This window comes from Oryzias melastigma, linkage group LG14, assembly GCF_002922805.2.
Source record: "Oryzias melastigma strain HK-1 linkage group LG14, ASM292280v2, whole genome shotgun sequence".
NCBI classification, from domain to species: domain Eukaryota; kingdom Metazoa; phylum Chordata; class Actinopteri; order Beloniformes; family Adrianichthyidae; genus Oryzias; species Oryzias melastigma.
In genome coordinates this window covers 16,000,386-16,024,265 of record NC_050525.1, presented here as the reverse complement: position 1 = coordinate 16,024,265, position 23,880 = coordinate 16,000,386, and the positions used below count along the sequence as shown (strand labels likewise).

At 38.3% G+C, this 23,880-nt stretch overlaps 1 protein-coding gene across 1 annotated transcript in view; it reads left to right on the top strand.

Moving 5' to 3' along the window:
• The window catches only part of LOC112139500 (protocadherin Fat 3), a 90,894-nt gene that overhangs the window by 12,444 nt on the left and 54,570 nt on the right, over window positions 1-23,880 (top strand). Inside the window, exons 7-19 of the mRNA XM_036215088.1 lie at window positions 1,945-2,143; window positions 11,912-11,973; window positions 12,897-13,211; window positions 14,318-14,528; window positions 15,439-15,510; window positions 18,402-18,538; window positions 19,007-19,282; window positions 19,373-19,583; window positions 19,673-19,887; window positions 20,103-20,261; window positions 22,407-22,528; window positions 22,638-22,820; window positions 22,925-23,390. Coding sequence (XP_036070981.1) covers window positions 1,945-2,143; window positions 11,912-11,973; window positions 12,897-13,211; window positions 14,318-14,528; window positions 15,439-15,510; window positions 18,402-18,538; window positions 19,007-19,282; window positions 19,373-19,583; window positions 19,673-19,887; window positions 20,103-20,261; window positions 22,407-22,528; window positions 22,638-22,820; window positions 22,925-23,390 — 2,628 coding nt within the window. The remainder of the gene's footprint in view (window positions 1-1,944; window positions 2,144-11,911; window positions 11,974-12,896; window positions 13,212-14,317; window positions 14,529-15,438; window positions 15,511-18,401; window positions 18,539-19,006; window positions 19,283-19,372; window positions 19,584-19,672; window positions 19,888-20,102; window positions 20,262-22,406; window positions 22,529-22,637; window positions 22,821-22,924; window positions 23,391-23,880) is intronic.

Genomic DNA, 23,880 nt, shown 5'->3' with positions numbered 1-23,880 from the left:
AAATCTTAATATTTTTCATATTTTTTTCTGTCGTAAAATGTATACAAATTATAAACTGGACAATCATATGCCTCAATAAAAGTATGTTATCATACATGAAAATTTCAAAATGTTTGATTGACAGATTCTCTGTGGCCTGCTTTCAAGTAGTAGGAGTGGGGTCTTCCAACAAGCTCACTCCTGATTGGCGAGAGTGGTTACCATAGAAATGTTGACTAGGACCAGCTTGAACCAATCACGGTTTAGTGACGAGTTTTAGTTCCAATGTCTCGAAAAAATTATGACAAAATTGACTTCATTTCGTCGGCACTTTCTATGGGTGATGTCACACTCACTCAGTCCAGTTCTCATATACAGTCAATATATTGCCCCTTCATCTACATTTGAGGGTTAAGACTGTTTCACACAGTATTAATTCTCTTTTAAACTAATGGGTAAAGGTAATGGTAGGGGCTCCACCCATTAAAATGACACATTTTTGAACTTGCCCACCATCAAAAATGAGTGCCTTCTCAGTTTTTTGTTTATTACCACACTATTTGCCTGAATTAAATGTTATGTACACCAGGCATAACCAGAGTGTACGCTTCAACGCCAACTGTCATAACTCAGGGAGTCACTGATTCAAAAGAGTGCTGTCTTAATTTTTTTCCCTCTTTCAAGCACCAAAAGGAGAGCCAAAAAACAAGATAAAGTTTCCCGTTGCAGTCAACTGCCTTAAACATTTTACTGATTATTTTAACAACATTGTTTTTTCATAAAATTCTTGTGAAGAGCATTCCAAAATGATTTATTGAACTACTGTCAATCACCCAAAAAAAAAAAGAAAAATCAAAAGACACTAATTTATCCATGCTGAATTAGAGGCTCTTTAAAAGCAGTGCATGCTTTTAATTGAACTCAGTTAACCCCTCTGCGTGCGGTAGACATGGAAACTTCAGTGCTCACATCTCGTATCAGTCTTATTTGGTTGAAGTACCTCGAAATTAAAAGGCTAAATAAATTGCCTTAAACGAGGCATGTTGAAAAATGTCCAGAACCATTGTACCGTGCTCTGGGTTTTTTACATTAATTATGTTCACTAATGAGTGCCAAAATCAAATAATACAACTATTAAGGATGTAGCCTTTTATTTGCTTATTAGAAATGATTACACCGTGCAGTTCTTGAGTTGTGCTTAAAGGTTAGTGTTGTGTTCTCGTTTATTTCTGCAGCTTCTCAACACGTTCGTTACCCTACATTCTCTGGTAGCATCAAAACTGCTGTCACACTTAGAAGACAAAAACAATACATGAACTGTGCAGGCATGGTTTTTAGCCTTACTCTTAAAAAATCTATTCTCTATCAAACGGTCAGACGCACATCAGTGCTACAACTTGTAGGGAAGCAGTTTAGTTGCTTATTAGGGGAGAGGCAGCCTTCTTTACCTTTAGGAAGCTCACATGTTGTGATGTGATTGGGGGTTTCACCTCTGCTCGGGGATTAATGAGGTGCGGGTGCTTCTTATTCACCGGCTGAACTGTCTTGGCTCTTTGTGCCTCCCAGCAAACGCTCAATCAACCTTTCTGTGCCATAAATAATCTGCATCTGAGCCTTTTGAATGGGGGATCTCATTCACTGTGCATTCAAAATGTGACATCTATGACATACTCTGGTAAATAAAATTGGATTTTGTGATTGATAGCAGATCAGCGCAGATCTAAACTCTTGACGATTATCTGATGCACAGGGCTGAAATCTTCTGCTGCATTTTTCATGCTCACTTAGAAGAATAAATTGTATCCCTGTCAGTTAAAATCTCATTTAGAATTAGTAGACATTTAAAATTGATTATAACTGTACATTTGAAGTTGACTTTCGAGCCCCTGCTTTCACTCGCCTCTTCTTTCAAGTCTTGATGTCTCCTTCTTTTATTTTTTCACATCCTCTTTCTGTCCCCTTCAGATTGAAGATGTCAACGATAATGCCCCCCTCACTTCGGATCCTATCTACCATCCAGTCATCATGGAGAACTCTCCAAAGGATGTGTCAGTCATTCAAATACAGGCGCAGGACCCTGACCTTTCTGCCAAACCCAGCCGCCTGAGTTATCGCATAACTGCTGGTAATCCGCAGAATTTCTTCTCCATCAACCCCAAAACAGGTAAAAGATTTGTCTTTTCTAATAAGTGAATGCTTATAGATGTTTAATGGGAAAAGTAACATCAGTTACACTGATATTTTTATTTATCCAAGAAAATGTTTCAAGACTTTAGTAACATTGAGAATCATAGCTTTCAATAACAATTAGATCAACACATTTGCATAACACCAGCAAACACAAGAAACTAATAAGTAGATTTTCAATGACACTCTCAATTTCCAGGCTGAGCAATATATAGATTAACATAGTCCAAAATATCCAGCTTTGGCTTTAATCATGGGAAAATCTACAAAAACAGTAGCATATGTGCAAATTAATCTCCTAAATCCTACATATTCACAGTCACTCAATCGCCCACTATAATAGTGTGCGGAATTTTGATACAGGTATAAATTCTTTCATTTTTTTAGATTTCTAATAGCAATTTAATGATTTTTTTGTGTATTTCTACAAATTTTCTAAATATTTTCTCATCAGAAGCCTTTGTACAAAGAGTTAGGAGAGCTTAAAACTACTCATGAAAACTGCAACACTTGAACAGTTTTAATAAGAAAAAGTAAAAGATAAACACGAAGAAAAAAAACAGAGAAAATAGCCCCAGGTGAAGAGAAGTGGGGCAAATGCTTAAATTGGATTCTCTTAATTTGATATGATTTAATTTATTTTTTTACACACATTAATAGGACATGCAAGCAAAATAAAACTACAGAAAAGTAAAATCATGTGATGGTGTGTTACAGAAACTCATCTGGGTTTATATAAGATGGGGGGCAACTGTCGGTTTCTAGGACATAGTTTCTGCAGAGTGGCAGGAGTTCATTGAGTGAATGATTTACAGCAAACACACTATAGTGATTCTCCGGCTCTATTCCTTGCGTTTTTTAACATGTAAAAACTCAATGCCACTTTCAGTCATTTCAGCAATCTTGGTATCAAAATGTTCAGCTCATTTGGGAAATTACTGCTTGTACTTTTGGTATTCATAAACTTTATAGTTTTTGAAAAAATGTTCCCCAGATGAAACAAATGAGAAAATGCTAAAATATTTCACTGTGCATTTTGAAACTTGTGAACTTCTGCATATACTTCCTGCACTAACACTAACTTTAAAATATTCAGCAACTATTGGATTTTGTAGGGTAACTTGTGATTTAGCTTTTAATTTAGCGACGTGCTTCCTGTTTTTGTCTAATTTAGACATTTTTCCAGTTTTTTTTTACGCAAATTTAGATTCTAGCTAATATTTAAGAATTATGCTAGCTTTTTTTCAAAATTAGACTTGTTTTTAAGTTCTTCTGGCAAATTTAGAGTTTAGCTAAAATTTCAGCATTTTGCTAGCTGCTTTGTCAAAATTTGACATTTTTTTAGTTCTTCAGGCAAATTTAGAGTTTAGCTATTATTTTAGAATTATGCTAGCTTTTTTTCAAAATTAGACTTTTTTTAAGTTCTTCAAACAAATTTAGAGTTTAACTAAAATTTCAGCATTTTGCTTGCTGGTTTGTCAAAATTAGACCTTTTTTTAAGTTCTTAAGGCAAATTTAGAGCTTAGCCTGTATTTTAGCATTATGCTAGCTGTTTTGGTCCGGTCTGAGCCACATGGCAGCTCAGATGAGGGAAATAAGGCGTTCATGGATCTATTAGTCCGTTAAGTGGATGCATCAGAATGGAGCAGAGCAAGGAGCTTGTGGTAGATTTTATGTGACAACTGCAAGCTTTTTCAAACAGAAATTTTTCCATCTGTTCTTGATGAACAACAAAGAAATACTCAGAAATGTAATTCTAAGCTTAATTTTCTTTATATGTGTTCTCCATAATGAGAAAAGGCCACAAGAACATAGTAAAAACACCAAAACATAGTTTTCATTGGAGGGTAAGTAATAGATTACTAGTTTGTAGAGATTTATCAGTGAATTATCATTGTCTTTTTTCATTTTTTTATGCTCCTGTTGTCATCTCTGACTAATTGAAACAATCCCGGTATTATAACTACATTTGTGAGTACAACCCATAGTGTGTAGTTATGGATTACACAGTTTGAGCTTTCTAAAAATGTTCAGTTAGTTGTTGTAACTTACAACATAAAACAGAGTCAAACTGCATGCTTGTTTTTTTAGGAATAATACTGAATGCTCGTGTGTTCGTGAGTAGATTCTTTTCTCTATTATTTGTATGTATTCGGGTGTAAACAGTCAGCGATGGAATTGCAGTTGTTAGCTTCATCTTTGACTTTTTTTTTTTTAATGTTAGCTCAATATTTGTCTAGATTGTGGAAATCTCCTGTGGAAATCACCCATTTGCATTTCTCATACATTTTTAGCAGGCACACAAAAGATGATTTACACTGCCGACTGTGAACTGACACTCGTGTCACAGCACTGTTTCCAACATCGCTTCCACAATCCCTGTCAACGTCATCTCGATTCTCCATTTTTCATCACCTCAGAGTATAATGAGACTAGATTAAGATTAAAAACTTTTTCTCCTTCTCGACGCACAGACTAAATAGCCGCATGTGAAAATTGAAGTAGCTGTCTTCCTACCCGCGCCGAATACAAACACTAAAAAAAAACCTGTCAGCGTCAGTTTAAGCTGTCAGATTTAAAGCGTATGGATGTCCCTGAGTATTTTCAGTACAAGTTTTGGTTGACACTTGCATTAAAGAATTACTGAAGAGGGAAAATGTTTTATTCAAATCCCAAAGAAAGAGAACAAAAAAAAAAAAAAAATCAGTGTTTGCCGTCTCTGCCCTAGATAGCAAGCAAAGCCAATTGTTAACATTTTATCTGTTGAAATGTATCAATAAATGAACAAAAACTCCAAGGCTTTCATGCAAACAGCATGTAAGTTTTCAAGGTTATAGTAGAAGGAATTTCCTAATGGTATGCGCTGGCATGCGTGCTCTATAAATCGAAGGTGATATTTCCATTTGTCATCCTCTAGTTCTCTTTAAAAATGCTTTTGTGCATTATGGCTGTAATATTGACATTATGTGGTGGAGCAGACTGGGCCGAAGCAGGGTGAGAAGGTTGATATTGATCCCAATAGAGGCGTTCTGGCCTCCACATACTCATTACTATGTAGCCTGGTCACAGCGTAAAGCCATTCGCATACAGACCCCGTGCCTGTAATAATGACTCTATTTTAATTCGCTCCTCTGCTGTGATTAAGGTCAAGGCAAGTGCAGCACCGTATCAAATCAATTTGATATTTTGCATTTTAGAACAGGCGTCCAACAGCTGTATCGAGGAATAATCTGTCTGTTTTGTGTAATGGGGAGAGAAAGAGACTTGCTGCAACAATTGAATTAATTGATAAACTCATTACATCGGTCTGTTCTAAGGGGTGGTTCTGCTGCACAGAGTCAATGGGGATGATGCCACAGTCACATTCGCAACACACAGCTGTAGAAAAATCTGTTTTCTTTTGTGGGTCTGTGTGTGTGTGTGCGCGTTTGCCCCGGGAGAGTTTTTAACCATCTGAGCCCTGCTGCCTGTTTACGCCAGAGACTCCTCTTTTTTTTAAGCCTGTTTGTATTGGAAGATAATTTTTAAAAAGCATTTTTTTCAACAATTTAATCTATTTAAATTGTTTTTTTATTAGTTTGTGTAACGTTTTTTTCCCCAGGAGAACTCTTTGATTTCAAACTGTTATAATTTAATTTAAAAAGTGTTTTTCTTTTATCAAATTCTACAATAAATTTACATCATTTTGGGTGGCGGCTGCCTATGGAATCTGAAAATTTGAAATAAATGAGCAAAAGTTATCGCGAGTGACTCTGATCATCAAACTTTCCGTTTGCCGCGCTGATTTCACCGGGTTCATAAACAAAAAGTTATCCGACTGATTTGCTGGCAGGAAAGCAAAGCTTTGACCTGAAGTGCTGTTTCGAACAGTTCTGCCAAACTTGTCGGTGGCTGTTCAAAAGTAATGCATTTTTCAGGCTCACGTAAGAAGTGTCAGTTTGATGGGTTTTAGATGCAGCAACAATTCCCAAAAGGCAGCGAGGCTGAACTTTGAATGAGTGCAAAGTGTGTAAATGCGCTGTGACGGCTTACAGGGCTGTCTGTTGCTCTCCGGTTGTGTGAGTGAAGACTTCCTCCTTTGGGCAGAAAAACAGAGCAGATATGTGTTGACACAGGGTGTTAGATGGAGGGCTACTTGTAAGAGGATGTATGTTTTTAGAGAGCCGTCCTCCATGTGCTGTTGGATGCATGACCTTACTTCTTGTTGTTTTTTTTTTTACAACCCTCTATTGGATTGCATTTACTTTTTTTTTTTTTTTTACATCACAACATCTGTAGACATTTGAGTCAATGAGAGTCGATACATTTTTTTGTTCATTACTGAACCTGCAGAGCAATTTCCAGCTTATCACTAATGGTTTTGCTTTCTTGTAGATCCTAAATTAAGGTAAATTTGGTGCAAAGTTGGTTTGATGCATATTTTCATTATTTAAGTTTTTCTGTATTATTTTCTATCTTAAATTTTTAATTTCGACAGATTTTGATAGCCCAGAAATTCAATGTAAAAAAATTCGATGAAAAAAACCTCGCAATCAATATGCTCTTAGATTGGTTAGTTATTCTAGTGAGACAGAAGAAGCGAGATTTTTCTCTTCTATTTTTTTTTTTACATTGAATTTCTGGACCATCAAAATGCTAATTTTCAAAATTAAAAATACTGAAATGTTCAAAACAGAAAAAAAATTTCAAAAATCAAGGGTTAAAAAAATCAAAAAGACGATTCAAAGTTTTAAAAATGTCAAAATCTGATGGAACAGAAAAACATTTTTAGTCAAGGTGTTAAAATATTTAATTTTGTAGATGTATGGAAAACAAGATATGTAAAAGATGGTTCAACTTTTCATGAACTCACTGATCAAAATATAAAGTTCTTCATTTTTTAAACATGTTTTTTGAGTTTTTGTTGTTTGCATACACAATTTTTCACCAACTGTAATGTATTTTTGCTATTGTTGAGCGACATACATCATTTCGGATAACATTACTGCACAGTGGTAAGCTAGAACACTTTATATGGGAGGGCAGGAGGGGGGCAGAAGACGTTGCAAGGGTGGCAAATGGGAACAGCGGAGGGCAAGACCATTATATATAAAAATATCAAAAGTACATACAAGTAAAAAATATATATTTTTTATTTTTGCCATGTTTAATGAAGATTTCATAATCGTTGTCAACAATGATACTAATATTGACTCAAACATTGATGTGTGGTATTAGCCCCCTTTGCCCCCCATAGCGGGCAAAAACTGCCTAAAAACACTGATTGTGTTTGATGTTGGAACATTAATACAAAAAAAACATGAATGAACTAGTTTTTTTTTTTTTTTTTACGCTTTATGTTGCTAATTTGCAAAGTACCAATAAACTCAACAATATTTAGCCTCACCTTGATGGATAGGGAACTGACAAATATTGTTTTTATATAATTGGAAATAAACTCAGACATGAGGGGGTTAATCATAGCTCAATATGCCTTAAAGTAGATTGTTGACACAGAGAATTAACGTATAAATTATTAAACTCCCTAAAAATAAATTTTTTATCAGCATTTAATTCATATTCTTTGATTTGGAGTCTACTCCAGAATGATCTGATATGGTAGTATTCCTTTATGTTCACATTTATGATAAACACTATCCATAAACTTACTTTTAATATATCATAACTGGGTTTTTTCAAATTTTCTTTAATTGAAAAATAAGTTAAGGGATGTTTTTATGAATTGAATAACTTAAAATGTGTCCCTGAAGATTTAATGTATTTCATAAACCTAAATGCAAGTGTGCTTGCAGATCGGATGATCTATTACTTTATCATCGTAATTTTTTTAGTGTGTTTTTTTTTCTTATACTCATATAAAATAGAGCATTGGCTGGCTCCAGATTTGCAGTAAGCTGTAGATCAATAGTTTTTATTAGACTTGTTAGTGGCTGTGTGTCAGCGGAACAAGCCCTCCCCAACCCGGCTGTGGTCTTCTGCCACAGCTTGTAAACGCTGCTCTATATTTATTTGTAATTTGCTTAATTTACATTATCCCGCATGACGAGCTTAAGGTGACACCGTGATTAAGAGGGGAATCTGTAAGTCTGTGTGTGTATTATTCTAAAAAAACAGGTCCCAAAACCAACTGGATTTAGACTCAAAAAGATTTAGATGTACTTTTTGCGACTGTTTTCTCGTGCATTTTTAAACGGCCACCATCTTTTTTTTATTATTAGTGTGTTAATTTCACTTAAGAGCAACCCACTTGAATGAAAAAAAATGCTCTTTCAAACATGTTCTTTTAGCATTTTTCTGATTATCAAGGACATAAATAAAGAAATTAAGCTTGAAATTGTATTTCTGTTTATTACTTTATGCAGTTTTAAGTTTGTTACGCCTGGTTCACACCGCATGCAGAAGGGCCGCGGAACGTCCGCTTCAATCCTGGCAGGAAGTTACACGAAGACACATGAAAAAATCCAGTCAGTTATCAAAATATTACTTAATTTTCACAATAAAATACAGCGATTGACAAATGTGACCATATTTTTGTATCTAAATAGACTGTAGAAATGAAAATACAGTATTCCCCCCTTATTTGTGGGAGTTAGAGACTGGAGACCTCCGTGAAAACACCAAAGCCCCCAGTCTCCGCGTGCGCTATGAACCTCGGCGTTAGAGCCTACAGCAGTAAGCCACAAACTCCCTGCTCTGCTCCATTCGGATGCAGATCCACTCCAATTTTTCTTACAAGTTTTGATGCACCGGTAATGTTTGGTTGGGAGTGTGAGGGGCTGTAAGGTTGCAGGAAAGACTCTAAACAAATGAATGATGGGAAATGTTGGGAGGGTCCCGCCCCCAAAACTCAGTGGTTAATTTTGAATGAACTACTACTACATTTTTTTAATGTTTGGCTAAAAACAGCATAATAATAAAAAAAAGACCACTGGGAACTTTTAAAATAGATTGAAAAATGATTGTAATGGGTCATTGAAAACATACTTTTATTTTTTAAACTTTTTTTTAAGCTAGTACAATTAATACACCTGTATTACATTTGTTGTCCTTGCAGTTCTGAAATGCTTTTACAGTAATCTTCTGCTTAGCCACAAATGCCAAAAAAGTTTTTAAAGTTTTCAGATTTATATCTCTCAGCACAGAAAAAAAACTTTCAAAGAAAATGTCGGCCTAACAAACCAATTCAGCTGTGAGGCCTGAGCCGACGTTAACAGAGTCCATCTCTTCTATACGTCTTTCATGTTTGCACAGTTCTGTTTCATCTATAAATACTTTTTTCTCCAAATTTGCAGCAGTGAGTCTGAGCTTGCAGCAGTTTACCAGTAAATGAAAAAAGCTCTGCTATGAGAAACAACTATTGTGTTTTCCCAATAGAAACAATCCTTTTGTCATTTGGTACTATACCAGTTCAAAATTGTAGTCTGTGCTTCAGAGTCAAATTTGTTTGGATATAATGAGAATATACAAGGGTTTTGATTGTTTGATGGAGAAAAACAGTTCAGCTTGTTTTTGAACTCATTTATGTTTTTCTTGAGGAATACTTTTTTTTTTACAGACTCTTACAAAGTTTTGTTTTAAGAGGCTTTGCCTCTGTTACAGAGTACACAAAGTTCCTTAAAAAAAGCATCTCTTGAGTGCAATGACATCAAAGTTAAAAAAGAGGATGTTTAGTTGGGATAAATCCTTAGCAACCAACTGTAAGTCAGTGTAATGTTCTCCACAAACTGACAGCTTTGTAGATGCTTTAGTGCTGGAAGCCTTTTGTAGTGTTGCAGTGACACAGAGCAAGCCATCAGCTAATAACAGGATTTGCCCAAATCATGAGGAGGAGTGGAACATATTTAGGGATACTGATGGTTTCTGCAGTGCATCTTTATTCTGTTTGTCAAGGAGGCTAACAACCACATCATTGATCTGCTGCAGTCTGAGGTGATATCATTGGATTAGCTTGTTCCTGGTGGCATTCTGGCAAATCAAATAATCTACAGGACCAAACAAGCATGAGCTACTGTGACTATTGGATCTACAGAATTTACTTCTTTACCTGGTTGCTCTGGTTTATTAGCTAAATATACAGTATGCGTATTCTGCTTTTTAAACAAAATATTCATATTTTAGTAACACACAACTGACTCCTTAGAAATAAGTCAAAAATTCTTGCCTCATTGGCAGATTTTCTGTAAACAGGCAAAGAAAACCTGCTAATAAGGCAATAAAAATGATCTTACCAAGAATTCTTGTTTTCAGAATTCTAGCTACGGTCACAAATACAATTGCCACCCCACAATGGGGAGGCAGAATCTTCAAGATTCATGCCTGATTTATTTTGAAAATTGTTGGGGTTGTCATGAATCTAGACTTACAGAATGAATCCCATCATATATGGAGGTATGGTTCGCATCACATTTTGAAATTTTGGGTTTCCCCAACTCGTCAGTTTATAATGTGCTGGCTGTTACCAATAATTCAGGGGTCCCCAACCTCTGGGCCACAAACCGGTACCGATCCGAGGCCTGCTTGGCTCTGGGCCAAGGACGCTAATCAGGGGTCCCCAACCTCTAGGCCACAAACTGGTACCGATCCGAGGGCTGCAAAGGACGCTAATCAGGGGTCCTCAACCATTGGGAGACGAACCAGTTCCAAGACGCAGACCGGACCAGTATTGGTACCCTGACCCAGTACTGGTACCTTAATCCGGAACTGGTACTCTAACTCGAAACTGGTACCCGAACCAGGAACTGGTACCCTATTCAAGAACTGGTACACTAACCCGGAACCGGTAGACTAACCGGAACTGGTACACTAACCTGGAACCATATCTTATGCCAGAACCAGTGCCCTATTTCCGAATTGGTACCCTAACCTGGAACCGGTACCCTATTCAAGTACTGGTACCCTAACCGTAACCGATACTCCATTCTCGAATCAAACCCACAATCTTCCGATCAGGAGTCGACAGCCCTACCGCTGCACCACGCCGCACCACGGCCACCTAATCCTAACCCGGAAACGTTTACGCCAACCCGGAACCAGTACCCTATTCAAGTACTAGTACACTAACCCAGATCCGGTACCCTAACTCTAACCCAGCACCAATTCCACGTCTGGTACTGCATCCGGTACCATGTCCAGAGGGTTGGGGACCCCTGATTTACTGGCAAAAGCCAGCATTTCAAAAACATCGAGCTTGGGACACCCAAAACGTCAAAAAGTGATGCAGACGGGGCTCGAACCATACGTCCATGAATGACGAGTTGGGACTGAGAATGCACAGCCCCAGTGGGGGGTGGCACTTGATATGGACGCCTGTGTCCGGACCCAATTACACATTGTTCAGTCAGAGCTGCTGATCGCCCAGCTGTAGCCTGTTTTTGTAGGGGCGTCAACACTTCCTGACACTGGACTGCTACTGTCCAACTGTGCCGAACTGTGCTGAACTGTGCAGAACTGTGCCTGGGCAGCCACTGACTGATGTCAACTTTTAGAGAGAAATCATCCTGTTGCTGTGAAATAGGTTTTGCGCGGTGTCATTTTGGGATACATGACCGTAGCCTAAGATTTAAAAAATGTTCTTGATAAGATGATTTTCTTACAAGACAGGATTTTATTTTCAAACAAGGATCATTTTACATTCTTAAGATTCTGTTTTCACCGTACAAAAAGCTTCTGACCGCATCTATTTTTCTGTTGCTGTCTTCCAAATTGGTCTAAATGTTATCTAAAGTTTTCTTTTCCTGATTTTTAGGTCTAATCACAACAACTGCTCGAAAATTGGATCGGGAACAACAGGCCGAGCACTTTTTAGAGGTACAGTAAAAGCTGATGAGTGTTCACAGGTTTATGGTATTGTTATTTATCCTGCCCTGCCGCCTGCCACAGTCCACTATTAACAAACACAGCCTGGAAGACAACCTTGGCAGGCACTCAAGGCTCCATAAACTGTGATAAATGGGTGTAGTTTTGGGTCCCAGCTTTAAGAATTTTTAAATGTAATCATTCATCATCTGTTATCTTCTCCTCTCAGGAAAGGAGCAGCATGGAGAGGAGTTGGTCTGTTGATAGGTGTAGACACTGGGCACTGATAGCTCTGTGATTACCATTTTTGCAGCTGCAGCTCTGCATGCAGATGAACCTGATAATCAGCGATTCTTGACTTAAGAGACATGAGCAAACTGATTTCCTTCTTCAGACTTCTCATACAAAAATTGATAAATCCACCTGCATTTTGTCCATCTATGAAAGGGAATAAAACATTGCAGCTTGGTTCCAAAATAGTGTGTCTTTGCAGACGACTGGATAATCCGCTTAGATTTGTCTCACAATCCGCTTTAAAATAAAAAATAAAAAAAAATCTGAAATCAAAAGTGGTTCTTGTCATTTCAATAGAAGTGCAGGCACATGCAAGCCACCCAGCTCAGTCTATGCTGCCTGTCTGTAATTAATAGTCTGGGGAGCAGTCAGGCTAGCAACAGTCATTCTCACCCCTATTTGATCCAATTGATCAGTGATCAGACCTCTGGCTCTGCTTCTGGGAGATCAATAATACAAAGTGATTTCCCCGGTTCTCAGCACCACGTGACCTTGCACTCACACAGTGCAAGCAATACTTAAAAAGTCAATAAATTTATGCACTCTCACAGAACCTCCGCTCCCACACATACACGCAAACGTATGACAAAGCATGTTTAACCAATAATATACATGTCGGATGTTGTGTGGCGTTTCCGCAGGTGACAGTCATAGACAGTCCCGTGACAACCCGGCAGTCCACTGTGTGGGTCATAGTTCACATCGAGGATGAGAACGACAACCGGCCCACCTTCCCGGAGGCCACTTACCGCATCAGCCTGCCCGAGCGAGACCGCAACAGACGTGTGGAACCTGTTTACCGCGTGTTCGCCTATGACCGCGACTCTGGAGCAAACGGCAACATCACGTACAGCATCACTGAGGGCAACGAGGAGGAAAACTACAGTATTGACCCAAAAACTGCTATGGTGTCGTCAAAGAAGATGGTGCCAGCTGGCAGCTATGACATCCTCACTGTGAGTGAAAAAAAAAGTAAAACAAAGCATAGCAATTATCTACATTAAGAGAGACATATATATATTGTATATATCCTTTACTTGGCCAATAAAACTGATTCTGATTCTGATTTGAAAATTTAAAGTACACTCATTCTTTTTGCTTCAACGGTACAAATTGAGATTTTTAAACCTTTTAAAGCAAAGTTATGGTAGTTTTTGCTTTTATATTTAAGCTGGCTGGAGCTGATGTACTCATTGCCATTTCTCATCACACTCAAGCACAGATATTTTGGGTTAGCACTTTTTTCACGTCCACTGAATTTAGCGGTGATGATGTGAGGGAAGCAGCACAGCACATCTTTGACATCCCAGCTCTGACAACTTTAGTCTTTCCTGATGAAAAAAACTTTATTTAAGCTGCAGTTAAAATCAGAATGATCACAAATCGGCAACTTTATTAAAGTTTTGATTACTATTACTTTGATTGTGTCACTATCTTTTGAACATTTGCTCTTCCATTCAGTCAATCCTGTAAAACCAATTACACCAACAAATTGAGTGAAAGTTATTTTATTTTTTGTATTAAAGTTTTTTAACTCTTTAATGAAATCCACAATATATATATATTTTTTACGAGTTTACAAGTTAGTTTTAAATTGTAAAAAAATAATCATATAATGAGTAACTTGGTACATTTTTGCTTAAGATGCAAAAATATTGGCAAGAATGTTCAGGAATCACCTTATGTCTCAAATTTGATCCATACATTTTTAACATGGTGTTACTGTATCATAAAGGATTGATTACAGGGAAACAAGTTAAAAAAAAGTAAATAACTATATTTGAGTTATTGTTACAATAAACCTTTGAAAACTAGCTAAATTTTTCCCTGCCAAAAGTATTTTTGAGATTTCATGGAGGCAGCCATTTTGAAAAGCCCTTCTACTGTCCCTAGTGGAATGATAATGAACTACAGTGCAGACAACATTAAACTTAGTTATAACTAGTAACTTCCAAAGTCAGGGGTGTAAAATTGAAGTTCTTCAGCCAGGATCAGCCAGATTGATCGATTTACGTTGTATGGTTAAATGTCTGGTTTCTCAGTATTGTATACTGTTTTTTAGATCAAAGCAGAGGACAGTGGAGATCCATCTCTGTGGTCGAGCGTCAAACTCCACATCGAATGGATCCGAAAGCCCGTCCCCTCACAAATGCCCCTTCTTTTCACCCAGAGGAACTACAACTTTTCAGTTCCAGAGTCAACCGCTGTTGCTCAACCGGTTGGTGTGGTGGCGGTCAGTCAGTTGAATACACCTGTCTGGTTTAACATCATTGGTAAGTTCTTTCTTTTTTCTTTTTTTTTTTTTTTTGACAATTTCAAGTTTATATTTTAACTTTGAAAGGAAATTATTTGAATCGGTTTTAGCCAGAACGTCTATTTACTGAAGTTCAAAGACTATGCCTTGAGGGTTTGTTTTAAAAAATTGCTGTAAGAACCAATTTCAGCGAAGGACGTGCATGTTGATCATGCATGGATGTGTTGTGCAAAAGCAAATATTTTTCCTAGATAATCATATATTTTACCAGTTGGACACTTTTTATTTAAACTGAATGCAGCAGAAAATCTTCAGACTATTTCATTTCTGTCTGGATTATTTTGCCAAATAAAAGCTGTCCAACAAAAAAAAGAAAAAGAAAACAAGAGTCGTCCCAGTTGTGTGGATTTGATGAAAACCATAAATCTCCCCCTTAAGCATAATTCAATCTTTTTGTTTTCATAAGGGGGCTCTGCATGGATAAGCTTCGATTTTGCTCTTTGAAAAAATAATGAGCTCATTAATAATTTTTACTCTATGGTTCTGAAAAAAATCTTTGTTAAGACATTAAAAGTCTTTGTCTCTATTATTGCTGACGGTGGAGTAATTATGTCAGACAACATAGAAGATATTTAACATTTATATTTAGGTTGAATTATTTGAGAATATGAAATTAAAAAGTAGACCATTTCTTCCTTAAAACTTTCCTTTCTTTGAAACGTGTTCAAGCCCATCCATCACCAGACTCTGCTGAAGCACTCTCATAAAAAGTCCTTTCACATTACTTAAAGACACACGCAAATGTGAGAAAATTCCATGAATTTAACTTTGCAGCAGTGTAGAAGTCTGATTCAGAGCTTTGATCACTAGAAAATCTCCCCCTCATAAATATTGAGCGCTCACTCTTTCTCTTTTCTCTCTCTGTTCAGGCGGACGGCTTGCCAGAGAAATGTTCTACATTCCGCAGAATGCGTGCGGGAGAAACTGCTCTCTTGATACAGGTCTGATCAAACCTAATTTAAACATACCTCTTCCTCAAATGCCGCAGGTTTAGAGAAATTAAAGAAGTATTTGGAAGTGGAGCACACGGCAGCATGGCCTTGTTTAGCCAAAGGCACTCTTTATTGATCTAGGTTTTTAAAAGGAATCTCAAACAGCTCCTTGAGCACAGCACTGCTTTTTCCCCCAGTTCCGTCAGGGCAGCTCTTTTTTATTAGTTTATCTACAGCAAGGCTGTTTCTGAAAGTAAACATGAATGGGATTTTTCTGTGACTCTTTTCCACATTGACATTTTTATTTAGTCTCAATTAGAGGCATTTCATTTTCCTTTGAACGATTTTTTTTCACTGAAGCCTCCTTTTAGCATGAATGGATATTTTTAAATCTGTTTTCTTTAGTGGTGTAAAAACTTAGTAGTAGATTAATCAATTTATATTCCTTCAATCCAACCAGATCGATCTGTCTGAGGTTTCAATAAGACCGCTTATTTGCTTCTAGTTGTGGCTATCTATGTGCATCGACTTAGCAAATCTCCATGTACTTTTCCTGGTATTGGTTTATTTTCGTTATTTCTCACACTATATGTTAGTTTGTCGTAATGTGTATACACAATGACATCCAATAAGGCCTCCAAGTTTGCCTTCCTGACACACAAAACACCCCGTGCTCACAAAACGCTGCCATGTACTGTATGATCATATGACTTCTGCAGATGAAACATTGCTCTGTTAGAACCTTTTATGTGTAAACGAACTTTGAAGTGATGTTCGGACTACTGATCGTACCCTCAGCTGATGATGAGGAGCCTCTGCCTTCTTCATGGAGCGGTAGCAGAATCTGCTAACAGGCATCTTCGCCTGTGTTGAGGCGTTTAGGAATGGGAATCATGTCTCAGACTGCTTCCACCTGACACTGAACATTACATTTAAACACATTTAGAAAGACTCTGCTGTGGAGTAATTGAAACACAACCAACAGAAACAGCGACAATTAGATGTGTCTTTCATGCTAGTTAGCATTAACCCAAATGAAAAGTCACACGTAATTTTGTACATTTTTTTTCTTGGCTGCACGGACCTGGAGGAAAGGTTAAGGTTAGGATTACGGTTCCGGTTCGAGTTGATGTACAAAATGGATCCCAATTGCGGATCCAGCTGCACTCAGCGCTCTAGTTGCATGACAGCTAATGGGATTTCATCAAATACTGCGGCCAGTAACAGCATTTAGCTTTGGATGCACACAAAATACATGAAACAATTCAGCAATCTGCATTTTGGCTGCACCTATAACGAATTTCCATCAGTTTTAGAGCTGGTCGCACGTAAACATGTGCTAAAAACATTAGCATTAGCAAGTTACCTTCATAGTTTGCAATGTAAGACAACAAATGCAACTTACATCCTTTTTGCATTTTTATTTTGGAGCATTTTGCTTGAAAATCGAACAATGCGCCTAAAATCGTTTATAGTGACTCTTGGTAGCTGCAAAAGACATCGTTTAAAGTCCAAATACTCTGCTATTTCCATATAAACAATAGTCCACTGCAACCGGAAATGACTGAGCAGTCATATACCGAATGTGGATATCGCCCATTGGTTTTAGATTATTGAAATGATTCGAATCGGTTTGTTCAAAATGAACCAATATCAACTATGAATCATATCATCAATCACAAATTATGATATGAATTGCATCGTTAAAATGAATTGCAAGCATTTTTTATTTTCTTTGTTGCTTCATTTTGTCAATTGGTCATAAATATTTGAGCTTCTGAACATTTGATCATGTGCGTTACAAGTTTGCAATAAAATCCTAAATAAATCAGTCCAGTTCCAACTCACAGAAAGGGTCATATTTGAAGGGTGATTTGATAGTTTGACAAAAGTTATGAGAAGAGACAATCAGCAGAGTTGAAAGTGGGTCAACACTGCTGCAGGGAGGAATGTGAGACATGGACAGGACTAAGGTCCAGCCTGACACTCCTGGCTGCTGCAGCAGCATTAAAATGATGGGTCGCATCTGTTTCATGCAGTTGCCAGGGAGCCAGGAAGCCACGCCCCCCAGCAGCACACAGACATACTCATAAAGAGACCAGGGGAGATAGACATCTGCACTTGAAGGGGAGAAGAAATTCAATTCGAGACTCAAACCTGGCTGTCTGGTGTGATCAAGAAAGTACAAAGGAACATTTTTGAATAGTGCCACAGTTAATAACCAGCTCCTCATTTTGTTAATGACTTGTGTCACAATATATTTGTAAGATTTAACTTCAGTAATTTTAGATTCTTTAATCATGTATTTTGGGACTCTATGTCATAGTTAAAAAAAAGGATTTCTTGTCGTGTAATATTGACCAGCCTTCTCTCCAACAAGAAAAAAAAAAAGAAAACAAAAATAGTGGTTTGCTCCCCTTCAGCACGCATCAGTGATTCTGTGAAAAATGTTCAATCAGTATTCATATGCTGAAGGGACCTCAAGCTCCCAGATATCTCCAGAGAGAAACTGGGATGAGATGAAGGATGGCCTTGAATACCTAACGCGTATCAATCCTCTGCCTCATGTTAATCAAACATTAGACCCATAAACTGTGCACTAGCTGCTTGTGGAAGAGACCCGGCTGCGGGTTTGTGATCTCTTTGATGGGGTGTGTTTTGGAGTGATAAGACAGATGTTGGTATGGCTGTTAACAGCCCTCACGCTGCCAAGTGGGTTTGGTGCTACACTGCATTACATTTCAGATCGTTTTATTTCACAGACCCTCCAGCCTCAGATGGAGGCACACGGCCAAAACAATTACACAGTAATAACTTAAAGCACCTGAGTTTGGCAGGCAGGAGTGAATTTGGAATGACTCATGCCGCGTGTGCGTTTGCCTCTGTGTCTGCTATATTAGGAAGCTTCGACATGCAGTTTGACCTTCAAGTCGGAGTGGGGACCCTTGTCGTGGCCAAGCCCCTCGATGCGGAGGTGCAGTCAGTGTACAACATGACTGTACAGGTGACAGATGGGACCAGCTTTGCCACAGCTCAGGTGCACAAAGCTTTGATTTGTGATTTGTTCAGCTGCACTAACTCTGTTACACTCCAGGTTCACATTAAATTATTGTTAACCTTCTTCCTTGGAAAGCTGTTCGCTCCAAGGTTCCTTCTCTGCATTGGCACTTCTTTTTAAAATGTATTCCTTGTCTGTCTGGCTATGAAATGGCTTTTAGGCTGCCTGCTGTTTCACACGTTTTACCTCACTTTTCCTATCTGGGCTTGAAGTAGGAAATATGCTCCGTGTCCCCGGCTTATAAAGGCCAAGTATTAGGATATTAAAAAAAGTCCAACGGTAACTGCTTTGTCCTATACCAGAATAAATTGGTTTTTAACAGGCTTATCTTGCAAATAACACAGATTGAGGCACCTGACAAGGATGTCAAAGCCTCATAAATAAGTCCATTTAAAGTTTGAACTTTATCGGCTGACGGATTTGCTGCTTTGCCTCATGGTGTTTCAGGTGTTCATCAGAGTACAGGACAGCAACGACAACCCGCCCGTCTTCTCACAGCCGACTTATGACGTGACTGTGTCAGAGGACGCACCTGCTGACATGGAGCTGCTGCGCGTTAGGGCGACGGACATAGATGAGCGAGCCCGTTTGAGCTTCTCCATGTACGCCAGCGTGGACCCTGCCAGTATGAGGCTCTTCAGGGTCAGTCCCGGTACAGGGGTCATTTACACTGCAGACCGGTTGGACTACGAGGCCAGAACGCAGCACATCCTCACTGTTATGGTGAGAACAGACAGACAGTACTGCTTTACTGTTACCGTCCTTGTATTACTTCCTACAACTGACACTCATCTGTGGTTTAATCTTTTCCAGGTTAAGGACCAAGAGTTTCCATTTAACCGGGACCTGGCTCGTATTGTGGTGGCAGTGGAGGACACCAATGATAATGTTCCCTTCTTCACAAGAACTACATATGACGCTGTGGTCTATGAAACATCTCCTGTTGGGTATTCTGTGCTGCAGGTGACGGCCCTAGACAAAGACAATGGAATCAATGGTCAATTGACATACAGCATTGAAGCAGGTACCATATGATCTACTAGTAGATTACAACTTTTCAGATTTTATTCATTTTTTCTATCAGTAACTATGTTCAACTCTGGCCACATCCAGGTAACACCAGAGGTGTGTTCATGATTGATAATGCCACTGGCCTTATCTCGATTGCGAAGGAGCTGGACGTCATTTCCGTGGGCTTTTACGCCCTCACCGTACGCGTCACAGACAACGGATTCCCTCCACTGTCGGCCGCGGCTTTGGTCCGCATTTCCTTGATGCTCTCTGAGTTCTCCAAACCGAAATTCTCTCAGAAAGAGTATCAAGCTGAGGTAAAGTTAGAGGCAATGAAATTGAAAAAATTGATTGTATCTGACGGGGGGGGCTTGGAGAAAGAGATGGATGAAATAATGACTGATTTAATGGTAGAAGAGAGGAGCACATTTTCAACTTATAGTATCGAGACGTGAGAAATAAGTGTTGTAACTTTAGACTTTAGAGTCATGTGTGTTCAAAATAAATCTTTAATGTCCTTTTTTCTTTAAAGGTAATGGAGAACAGTAAAAGTGGAACATACGTGACCACGGTTACTGCCCTAAGCCGCTCACCGCTCATTTATGACGTCACCAGAGGCAACGAGGAACGCAGCTTCTCTATTAATCAGCACACTGGCGTAATCACTACTCGCAAGACGCTTGACTTTGAGGTTTGTCGATGTTTTCATTCTGCAGTATTTACTTTGTGTCCAGCTGTCCTGCTGTTACTATAGCTTCATTATCATCATTGCCTTTGCTTTTAAGAACTTATTTTTGTTCAGTGTCTAGACGGGGAACTGTTAAGGTACATTCACACCGACATGTGTGCCGTGTTCGAGAACACTTTATAAGGGGTTTCATGAACCTGCGTTCTACCGGTGGTGTTCAGACCGGACAAGCAGGGAGTGGGAGGAAGGGTATTGTTCCTCGTATGGTTTTATTACTGTTTACTAGCAAATGTTCGCCACCTAGTGACAAGTGCAAATCCCGCAAAAATTGCTCCAGGCTTTGTCTTATATGGTATGTATAATTCCACAAACCGCAATTATTGAACAGTTGATATTTGTGTGTTTTGAAAAGGACGTTACCCACATGTTACTACCAAATCCGAGTCCCTCACTGGTCAAAACTTGGCGTTTTCACTATCTAGCCTTCAAGGAGTTCAACTAGTTGAACTTCCAGCACGTGATCAATGAACGTCCGATTCGTTCGTAAAGCCCAAGACTGGACTTAAAAACTTGTATAGCGATGCTTGAACGTAAGAGTTCTGGATGTGGAAGCTCGAAATTCAGGTTGACGTGCGTTTACATAGTCTTTTCATTGGAAGTGGCCGCTTGAATGCGAGTGGACGCAAAAACTAGCGTTCGAGCAACCACCTCCTATTGAAAGTTTATGTAAGTCTGCGTATATGTTTCAGACTTCTGCGCTGAAAACTCTTGCATTCATACTCTAAAGTCAGTTTTTGGACTCTACGTACAAAACTTATGGCAATCACAAGAGCTGAAATTCCTTCAGTTGAACTTTGACCAATCAAGGGGTTGGATTTGGTTGTCGTTCAGGCAGCGTACCTTTTCTAATCACAGTGCCAATCGGTTGAAAATTGATCATGAAGGAGATATTAATTGCAGTTTGTGCTTAGCTAAAAGACAAAGTCTTTCATGTATTGGAATAGAGCTGTGAAAGAAAAATCCTGGGGTAAGATTCATGAGATTTGCACTGCTTTTACATTTCGCACCAAGCCTCTTCCAACTGTGAGGACATGCGCTAGTATCGGGTAGGGACAGACGTGGGTGAATCCATAAGGCACCACACATACCTGGTGTAAACGTAGCTTTACTTTGGGATGCTAAAAACTTTTAAAAACAAATGCATAGAGCATTTTATTTCCATGTATTACAGTTTCTGTAAGTCATTTTCAACATTTTTTTAATGGTTTTAGAAGGAGTTCCTAATTCAAAGCTTGATTTGTTAAGCCCCATTTTATTTAGTAATGAAAAACAATTAACAATTATCTTATTAGTGATTTTATGTGAATGTACTGATTAGAAAAACAAACAATAAATAAAGGAATTTAGTTAAAAATCATAAATAATTATTGGGAAGCAGCTGTCCACCACTCTGGTAGTTGATGATGATTTGGGCAAGACATGAATCTATGCTGCCCCAAAGCACTTATCTGTGTATGAGTGTGATAAATAGGCCCCTTGCTAGCTAACATAAACCCTTGAAAAGTCTCTTTGGATAAAAAAAAATAATCTCCTCAATGCAAAATATTATTAACGCAGCTGTTTCCAATGGGTAGCAGTCCCCGTCAGAACCATAAACTCTTGGCTTTTCTGATACCCTTAGTATTTACTTTTTCATTTATGTACGCACAATAAAATCTCTCTTTTTTTTCTTATTTATTTTCTTTATTAATGCACAAAAAATGTGTACAACAATTAGCGGAAATATGTCTTTAAATATAGATATTTTTTAAAATAGGTATGCTTCAAATGAATAAAATCTTAAGTCAAAAAATTACATTTTTGATCAAATATCAAGATATACATTTTTAGGAACAAAGCAAAATAACATTTCAGGTTAAAAAAATACAAATAAGCAGAGGTTGAGTTGTTAATTTAATGTTTGACTTTTAAATTCATTTATCAATGACAAAAAAAAGAACAAAAGTCCTTAGGAGACCTTTTTTACTCACATTTCATCCTGTTAATACTGACAAATAACAGACTGCCAAGTTTGCTTCAAACAAAAGAGAGTTTTTGCCAAAAACAGCAAAGAATTTATTAACTTAATGGACTTTTATTTACAACCAGCAAACAGCTTCCTACTTTCTGATGGTGCGTGCTCTGAGCATGGCTGGAGTGGAAGCCAGTGCTGCCGTCATTGTTCAAGTTGGGGATGTCAATGACAACCCACCAGAATTCCTTCAAACCAGGTACCAGTGGTGACGAAAGTTGACCTTTAATACTTCAACTATTAAGTTTTAACATAAAGCTATTCAAGTGTACCATGTTCTTTTTGCTCATTGTTTTCCTTTTGAGCAGATATGCTGGTAGAGTCAGTGAAGCTGCTCTGGTCAACAGCGTGGTTCTGAGCGATGACGGTAATCCTCTGGTCATTCAAGCCACAGACAAGGACCGCAATCACAATGCCATGCTAGTGTTCCAGATCATAGATGAGACGGCCCGAATGTTTTTTAGTGTGGACTCTGGAACTGGATCCATTCGGTTGGTATCAGTATGAAGACCAAATTGACTGGTTGATTTATCTCACCTGTTTATAAACAGATGCCTTTTCTAACGGGTTTGTTCATTTGTTGTTATATATTTAGAACGATTGCTAATCTGGACTTTGAAACTTTCTCGGAGTTTCTCTTCCGCGTTCAAGTACGAGACAGTGGAGAGCCTTCTCTGTGTGCAGACAGCCCAGCAGAGGTTTCGATCAAGGCAAGTAAACAACATCTTTTCATGTTCTTAAGGTTTTACTCGGATGTTATTGTACCATTTCTTCATAACTATACACCTTATTTCCAGGTGATCAACATCAATGACTCACCCCCTAAGTTCTCCCAGGAAATTTACGAGACCGTCCTTCTGCTGCCCACCTATGTGGGGGTTGAGGTTCTTAGAATTGAGGCTTTAGACCCGGATGTCATCACTGGAGAATTTACCACACCAAAGTTGTTTTATTCTTTGGTTGATAGCAATATGGAATACTTTTTTGTGGACCGCTACTCGGGAGTTGTGACTGTCGCAAACAGGAATCTCAGTAAGGACCGTTATCGCTTTAATGTGAGGGTAAGTGATTGTCCCTTTTCTTTAAAATTCCTCATACTTAAGACCATGTCACACTGACGCCACTTACAATTTACACATTGTCCACGTATGTAATTTCAGTCTTTTATGTGATTCGTAAGTGTTTCTTGCGTTAGACATTCATCGATGTGCGCAGATGTCCATCAAGGGTTTCGCCCAACAGGTCTTTACGTGAATTTGGTTTAAAGCCGTTCAAAATTTTGCGTTGGTTGAAAACTATGCAGTCTACATAGTTTAGCTGCAATTATTACGTAATATTTTGCAATAGTGTGTGATTTTTGTAAGATGCATACGCAAATTTGTGGATTTCCATGACCGTTCTATGTATTCAGGGCCGGCTCTGGGCATAGGTGACCCTAGGCGCCCGCTTAGGGTGCCATCTTCTACAGGGGGCGCCAAATCAAAATGTGTATATATATATATATATATATATATATATATATATAATATTTTGTTAAACAGTTTGACGCAC